This window comes from Nannobrachium achirus, assembly GCF_963921795.1.
Source record: "Nannobrachium achirus genome assembly, chromosome: 18".
NCBI lineage: Eukaryota > Metazoa > Chordata > Actinopteri > Myctophiformes > Myctophidae > Nannobrachium > Nannobrachium achirus.
In genome coordinates, this window is record NC_137825.1 from 12332588 (window position 1) to 12341683 (window position 9096).

Below are 9096 nucleotides of genomic sequence, written 5' to 3' on the forward strand. Positions count from 1 at the left end.
ATGCATGTTGATGACAGTACTCTAGACATACTGTGTACCGGCTTTGCATGATTTTAGGGCAAAATCTGTAGGAGCAGTGTTGAAAAATCGGCCTGATGGTGGCACTAAATGGGACAGATCCATGTGACATCAACACCCAGTTGATGACGTCACATCAGAGTTGACACTCTGTCGAGGTGCCAACTTTCCTTGTTTAGAAAATAGCCGATCTACAAGCTCACAACACCTCGCAACGTGAGGCGTTTTGAGCTTCTGGATCGGCTATTTTCACAATATTTCTGGTTAGACTAAATGCAATGCCTAAACTCAAAGTGCTTGTCAGGGTGGGGGGGTCCCTAGTTCAAATGTTTATTTTGTGGGTCGCGGCCTGAAAAGGTTGAGAACAACTGGCCTAGCGTAGAGAGGTCAGTAACTGGGGTCTCTGAGTAGCTGGGTCTTTCCGTCCAGAGAGGAGTTTGTGCCCATATGCTGGAACAGAGACGTTTGGAAACGAATCCGTAGGTCACAGTGTCTTGCATCTGGATGGCACCCCTTCATCGAAATGATGTCGTCAAGCAGCCAGTCACATGGCTTGTCTTCGTGGAACATAAGCATTAATTCCACAAAGAGGGGCAAATCTGGGGACTTGAACATCTTGCCGATGAAGCCCAACCTGGAGAACTCCAGAACCATCCAGTTGTCCGACGGCTGCTTCAGGGCAAACCTCTTCATGGCAGAGACGAGGAGTGGTTGCCCATATGCTCGAACAGACGTCTTCGGAAACGAATCCGTAGGTCACAGCGTCTTGCATCTGGACGGCACCCCTTCATCGAAATGATGTCGTCAAGCAGCCAGTCACATGGCTTGTCTTTGTGGAACATAAGCATGAATTCCACAAAGAGGGGCAAATCCGAGGACTTGAACATCTTGCCGATGAAGCCCTCCCTGGAGAACTCCAGAACCATCCAGTTGTCCGACGGCTGCTGCAGGGCAAACCTCTTCATGGCGTAGACGTAGTTTGGGCGAGCCACGATATCATCCTCCAGCTGTACATAGTAGGTCCCCTTGGATTGGGCGTACGTCATTAGGAAAGCGTAGTCCAGGTTCTGTTTGGTCCGCCATCTGACCCTCTCCTGTGAGTCTCCAAAGTTCTGTTTGAGGCCGGTCAAGTCTGGGTAGAAATGGACAGGTGGAGAGATGACCTCTAAGAGACCCGACTCAATCTCCACCGGGAAGAGGGACTTCAGGTCGCCTGCCACGCCACTGACAAACTGCTGGTTCGTCTCTGCGACGAAGACCACAATGACGCAGTCGTCTTTCTCCGCGGGACTGAGCTGAGATATCAGGGAGTGGAGCGTGTTGGTCAGGTAGGAGCAGACGGACCTCTTCACGCTGGGGACCCCCAGAACCAGGGAGACCCCGGCACGTCCCTGGCCCGCGTGGACGATGGGCTGCAGGCCGTTGTCCTCGGCCGGGAGATTGGGCAGGTGGTGGGCCATGACGATGGCCAGCTGCCGAGTCAGCACCAGTTTGAGCTCCTTGGAACGCTTTAGACTCTCCTGCTCAGCAGAGCGGACATGCTCCCTGAGGGCCAGAAACTCCCTATGGTAGGCGTACAAGGAGGAAGCCAAGAGTCCACACAGAGCCAAGATTAAGACCGTTAGGAAGGTGTCGCTTTGGAGTCTCATCTCTGGTTTCCCTGTGCTCATGTACAAACCAATGGCAATAACAACGTACTGATAATTTGAATGACAACAGCCTGAGCAGTCCGAGTTTAAACACTCTGATGTCACACCGAGCTGTGACATCAGTTATGCCTCTCAGCCAATCACATGTGAGGACGGAACATAATCACCATATATGTACATGGTAGTGGTTCCTAACATTTTAATTTAATAATTTTCATATCCCCAAAAGATTATTAACACCTTCTAAGCCTGGCCGCACTCCCTCGGACTTCCTACTGGGTCCCATCAGCCAATCGTCTATTCCCGTACTTCGCCGTAATTTATGAAATTAATCATAATTTTTTGAAAAATACAGTCGCAGGTCGTGCTCTGTCTCTTTAAGAGATGTTGTGCAATCGGATCACGTCAGAAACGTGATGACGTCATCGGCTGGCTCTGCCACTGGCTCCACGAGCGGCCATTACGTTCCCCTTCACTGTGTGTGCTGCAGCCTGGTTTAGCCCATCCCCCCTAGTATACCGACCAGACGACAGGCGAAATCAAGGCTTCGGAATGAGTGGAATACATGGAATTAGATCGATGTGCGTGCGACGAGGACGTAATGTACTTTCGAACGCTGTTTTTTCTCGCGGATTACCCCATCTCGCTCCATGCAAATGAACGGCAGAAATACAGCCAGCAGCAGCTTCTAAGTAAGTGGCCGCCCAAACACGTAGTGTGTGCACGTCCTGCTGGCTTGCACTGAACGACCCGCGCGCGTTGTTTATCATTTGGTGTGTTTGTTTTTTTAAATATGTTTATAAATAAAACGCTGATTGCACGGCAGTACCGGGGTTCAGGGGGTTCTGCCGCGGCTTAGAAGGTGTTTTTAATAGAAATCAATAAAAAATTTAAATCAATGAAATAATGGGTTTGTATAGGAAGGTCCTGGAAGGGGGAAAATGGGGGGAAATTAATATCGAATATGGGAATGCCCCTATATGGAGGCCACATCAGCCACATACAATCCCTTGTTTGCCCATATATGGAGATCCCTTTCTGTAGAACCAGCCACGCTGGTTAGACTGACATGTATAGTAAATAGGTTTGAAAAGCTTTTCGCCCTTAGGCGTCTTACTAGTAATATTGTAATTCTAACTCATAAAGTTAACCTGCCTGTAACCTATAATGTCCACTCTGGCTTTTTGTGTGCACCCCAGTAAGTTAAGCTTGATTGCATATTTAGATATTTGATTTTATCAGACCCCGTTACTAATAAACCATTCTAACTTACGTAGGCCTATTTATCTACCAACTACCATGATAACACACAATAGTGACTGATGTTATCCTAATGGGGAACCTAATGGTTCCTGTTATTGGTTGAGACATGCTCAGGCATGTCAGCCTACGGATGTTGTAAGCTAGTATTTACAGTACCTTGTCAAATCTAATTTCAGGACGGTGATCTCAAAGGGGAATCTCATGGATTCCAGGTGATCCTGGACGAGTTGAGAGATCTGGAGAAGAACCTGGGCGTGTTCTTTAAGAGCAAGAAGGAAGATGGAGGCAGGCCTGGTTACTGGACCACAATGGCCACAAGAATCAACAAAGCTTTCTTCATGTTCTATGTGACAACTGTCTTCCTGTTTCTGGCCGTCATCTTTAATGAATGGAGTCCTGAATACTGAAACTAGAGAAAATACTGCAATACTGTTGATTTCTCGCACATCCAGACAACTATTCCACAATCTCTGAATGTTATATAGAGTCTGGAACTACAACTCCTGAACGGCGAGTAATGGAAGATGGCATTTCCGTTCATGAAAATATATTTTGAAATGTCATTTCTGATAGCAGCAAGCTAAATATGCATAGATGATTTTTATTTATATTAGGATAAATGTGCGTGATCTTAACTCTCCCACCGCTTTGAACGTTCACGTTCGCCCGATTGCGCAAGACCTCTCCGCCAATCGGCGCTCGTTCGGTTCGTTCGTCTGATGACTGTAAGCTGATGAGGGGTCGCGCGGCCGTCTACTGTAAACACATTTTCCGCGGTGATGGTGTAAAAAATCCATTATGCGTTAGATCAACGGAGAACAATTCACTTCCTTGTTGATTTCCTCCGGCTGTAAGGCTCTATGGCCAGTGACTGGTCTTCTTCTTCTTCAACACATAACAGGCAAATTCACATTCATTCTCGCATGACGCCGCCCTCTGCTGCCTGGCAGACCAAAGTGCACTATTGCACAACCCAAAAAAATAAAAATAAATAAATAAATGTCTGTCTGTCTATCTACTATAACGTCGCAAAGGTAAGCCGCTTTTTGATGGCACCAGACCCAATAAATAAATAAATAATCTGGCAGTGGGAAAGTTAATAATGCAAGTGGGAAGGAGGCTTCACTTTTGCTTTAACCGGGCACTCATCATTTTAAAAGAACTTCCGTCCCCCAGACTGAATGACGGGAGCATTTCCAAATCGTGGAGTCAACGGTCTGGCCACGCGAGACTATCTGTTGAATTAGCCCCTCACCCGTCGCTGCATACTGTTGTGTTCCGAGATGAGGTCCTATAAAGGTATACCACCACTTTTCCTGAAATTGTATCCAAAAACTAAAGGTAGTTCCACGCTCCCAGACTATGGTTTCCTATCCCAGCCAGGGTACATAAAACTTGCACCAGGGCATGAAACAACCACTTAAATCGTTAGTTTTGTAATGTTTTCCCCGGAAAAGCCCCGGTGTAGTCTCTTCGTGGTCAGAATGTTGCCTATAACGCGATTTGCAACTGCTCCCTGGCTATGCGAGACTACAGTACTGGCATCTGCTGACACTATATTATTTTTTAATATGTTGAATCTAGGGTTGCAATACCTCTCATTGGCAGCCAATTAATGCATCAAAACTGTTTTTTTTTTTGTTTTTTTTTTGCTATCCGATTGTATTTAACAAAGGCAAACTCACCAACATTGCGGCTTTATAGAAAGCTTGATTTCTATCTGCAAAATGTTTGTTTCATAAAAATCCACCCTAGACATGTTATGAGCTACATTCTTCTCAAGAAATTCCATTCAGGTGATTCCTTTTCTAAGTTTGGAAGTGCTAATAACGCAACGTCCCGCTGCCTCCAGCATTATGTGTCTGTCAGTCCGTCAGTCTGTCTGTCACGTCACACTTTTGCCCTGCTCATATCTCCGCCATCGTTGCCCCTATCCATGTGAAATGTTCCACACACACACACTCCTTGCCTGCCAAACCACAACCTCCACCCATCAATTCTCACATGGCCCTCTTCTAGCGCCACCATGAGGCCGATTCTTGCAAAACACATTTTTGGAAACTGCTCCTACAATTTTTGCCCTAAAATCACGCAAATCGGTAGTATGTCTACACTCATCTCATCAACATGGACCTGTCCCATTTAGCGACACCTTCAGGCCGATTTTTAAGCTGGGCCACCAGCTTCGGTAATCAGCTCATTTTCTTTGACGACCATTGATTACCTCTTCTGGATAGGCTATTCATGTCACATGGTAGAGCTAAGGGCCAATCGCAGGACAGTACCCCAGGAGTGCCCTTCTAGACAATGGGGGGAAAGAACTGGGCCAATAGCAGTTACCGCTCCTCCAGGCTATGGGGAAAATTAGCTGTTGGAAAAAGTACTCAAATGTTTTACTTAAGTAAAAGTATCGTAAAAGTATCAATACTGCACTGTAGATGTAGATGGGAAGTAACGAAGTACAAATACTTTGTTACTGTAACAAAGTACTTTTTTCAGTACTTTGTACTTTACTGAGTAGTTATTTGTCTGAGTACTTTTTACTTTTATCCGTTACATTTTAACACAAGTATCTGTACTTTTACTCTGCTACATTTTCAAAACAGGCTCATTACTTTAGTTTTAATGGTATATAGCCTATTAATGTTGCGCTGGAGCATATCTGAATTATCTGATGCGCATCTGATAGGCACACACAGTCGCACGCACGCACGCACACACACACAGGCACACACGCAGAGCCCCTCCGCTCAGGGGCGTCAATTGGGTATGGCAGGGGTATGCAGCTGCCATACCTTGGCTGCAGGGGGAAATAATAAAAATGTACTTTTCATCGTGCTTGTTGCTAAGGTATGGCAACATGAGTGGTGTCTTGCACGCGCGCGACACCAGTCATGTTGCCATACCTTACCTTTTTCTGAACTGACGCCACTGCCTCCGCTCAGCAGCAGCAGCAGCAAGCAAGTTCCCAAAAGTTCTTTTTTCGCCAACAGACAACTCTCTCTGTCTGCTTTCCTCTTACCTGCAGCCTGCAGTGTTCCCAAATAAATAAGTCCTTATTTAAACAGTAGGCCTACACAGCTTCCAATTCCAAACACAGCCTTTGTGATCATTAATCCACCCGTACCGCTGGATTAAGAATTGACGTCTTTTCTCTTTTTGTCTTTCCAGGTGTAGCCTATTACAACTCGTTAAGCCTCGCCCGAACGTTTTAAAGTGCACTGATCAATAGAGAGAAGTGTAACATTGTAAGTCTCTGTAGAGAGGTTAAAACGAATCAAAACAACTTGAAGCAGTAACATGGGGTATTTTTTTGCTTTGCATATACTTGAAGGCATCAGACTAATGACATACGGTACATTTCTCACCTTAAACAATGAAATGCAGACATGCACGTACTGCTATGTGTTTGAATAGGGAAACCTTATTTATTTATTTTAGCTTTTATTAAAAAATATTAAATAAAGATTTTGTTTGATAATATAAGTTTTGCCATAATCATGCAGCTTTATTACAATGACACAGCTATAACAGCAATGTTTAAAAATGTTATAGATTACAGTAGTAGACCTATAATCTATAATTCTTTTTTAATTCATATTATTTTTGTATCCATATCATGATATTAGACTGGATAATTATCGTCTGTGATTTGGGATATTGTACTACATATAGTCCAAGTCCAAGTCTTATTTGTCCTTTTTTTTAATAAGACAAAACGGACTCGAACCCCCTAGGACTTGGACTTGACTTGGACACTTTAGGTGACTACAACACTATAGCACATTCTCACAATGACATCATAAACATATTAACTAGTATTGTAAGATTACTTTTTAAAATGACAGTAGGCTACCCCTTAGATGACAGTCCTACTTCAATTTAATATCCTTCAAATTCTATTGGCTTTGCACAGAAACATACGGTAAAATACTTTTACTTTTACTTCAAAAGTACTTTTCAAATCCGGTACTTTGCCACTTACAGCAATTCACAGCCGTCTACTGCAGATTTCATCCCACAATATAGTCAGTCAGTTATATGTTCACTTTGTCACGCTCATTCAAAGCATTATGGTAACATTGTTAAACGTCCCCGCCTTTTTAACCCAAATGTGACCAGCTTATGTATTGACAATGTGTCAATTCTTGTTTCAAACACATTTTTGGACACTACTCCTACAGATTTTGGCCTAAAATCACGCTGCGACCTGACGGTCGCTTATCTCCCGATTAGGGAGTCTTACTTGTTACTTTGTAGGATGTGACGTACGGACTGTGTGAAGATGTGTGAAGATGTGTTTTAGTCTAAAAGCGCGAAATGTTTCACAGATGTAGCCCAGGGTATGCTCTAATGATTTAGCTAGGGTGCCCGAGTCGGCGACCTTCGGGGTCGCCACAGCGGCCAAATCAAGTTGGGCTCCCATGGACTTTCTATACAGGAGGGAAATACCCAGATAAACCCTTTTTTATGGGTATTTAAGTTGGATTTGAGGGGTCTAACTAGGGGTTTGTGATGATGCTGAATCCATTGCAAGCATTTGTTTTGCACAAAAAACATTCCTTGGGCTACAAATGGCCCAAGAAAACGATGGTTTAGTGATGAAAAGTGATGAGTCATCACTTTTCAGAGTTTTTTGGGTGTTTTCTGGAGCTGTGGCGACCCCGAAAGTCGCCGACTCGGGCGCCCTAGCTAAATCATTAGAGCATGCCTTGGGCTACATCTGTGCAAAATGTGGCACTTTTAGACTGATTAGCGCGAGATATCCTTAAGTCCCCCGACTAGTCGGGGGCCTAAGGGAGATGACATGGTAATCTCGCGCTAATTAGTCTAAAAGCGCGATTAGCACGAGAAAAAAAAACCCTAAGGCCTCCGACTAACATGAATGCTCACCCATACATGCATCGTTTTCTGATGCCATTTCTAGCCCAAGGAATGTTTTTTGTGCAAAACAAATGCTTGCAATGGATTCAGCATGATGACAAACCCCTAGTTAGACCCCTCAGATCCTACTTGAATACCCAGAAAAAAAATGTTTTTCTGGGTATTTTCCTCCTGTATAGAAAGTCAATGGGAGCCCAACTTGATTTGGCCGCTGTGGCGACCCCGAAGGTCGCCGACTCGGGCGCCCTAGCTAAATCATTAGAGCATGCCCTGAGCTACATCTGTGCAAAATGTTGCGCTTTTAGACTGATTAGCGCGAGATATCCTTAAGTCCCCCGACTAGTCGGGGCCTAAGGGAGATGACATGGTAATCTCGCGCTAATTAGTCTAAAAGCGCCAAATTTTGCACAGATGTAGCCCAGGGTATGCTCTAATGATTTAGCTAGGGCGCCCGAGTCGGCGACCTTCGGGGTCGCCACAGCGGCCAAATCAAGTTGGGCTCCCATCGACTTTCTATACAGGAGGAAAATACCCAGAAAAACACTTTTTTCCTGGGTATTTAAGTTGGATGTGAGGGGTCTAACTAGCGGTTTGTAATGAGGCTGAATCCATTGCAAGCATTTGTTTTGCACAAAAAACATTCCTTGGGCTACAAATGGCCCCAGAAAACAATGGTTTAGTGATGAAAAGTGATGAGTCATCACTTTTCAGAGTTTTTTTGGGTGTTTTCTGGAGCTTTGGCGACCCTAGCTAAATCATTAGAGCATGCCCTGAGCTACATCTGTGCAAAATGTCGTGCTTTTAGACTGATTAGCGCGAGATATGCTTACGGCCTCCGACTAAAGTTGGTTGTGTGGATTTTCCTATAGGCTGAACTTTGTGTTCACAGGATTTGACTCTTTGTCTAATGATGAGATCATTATATAATACCATGTTTGATTTATATCATATTGGTCATTACAGTGAATTGTATCATTATTAGGGCTGGGACAAAAAAAAACTAATTATTATTAATCAGAGGCTTGAATTAACTTTTTCTCTGCCATTTTAAACATAGCTGTAGTAAGCAGCTGCCAAATTGTCCTTACCTTTTAACGTGGGCACGCGCACGCATCGTGCACAATCTGTGCGCGACTCATCTAGTAGACGTGTAGACTCGATGACAAGCTTTCGAATACAAAAAACCCCATTGAAAAAGACATATCCGTTGCCACGCTGTATCTCTGCTTATCAGCCAGTGTTTACATGAAAAAGCATTGAAAAAAGCCAACTGTGCGCATGG

The 9096-nt window shown here is 44.3% G+C and overlaps 1 protein-coding gene across 1 annotated transcript; it reads right to left on the reverse strand.

Annotated features, from left to right (window-relative positions):
• Positions 1-707: 707 nt before the first annotated feature.
• LOC308302880 (alpha-1,3-mannosyl-glycoprotein 4-beta-N-acetylglucosaminyltransferase B-like) lies at positions 708-1688 on the reverse strand (the record flags this gene model as incomplete). The annotated part of the gene is made up of 1 exon (XM_080747198.1): positions 708-1688. The coding sequence occupies one exon, from the start codon at positions 1686-1688 to the stop codon at positions 708-710; it is 981 nt and encodes a 326-aa protein (XP_080603324.1).
• Positions 1689-9096: the final 7408 nt, after the last annotated feature.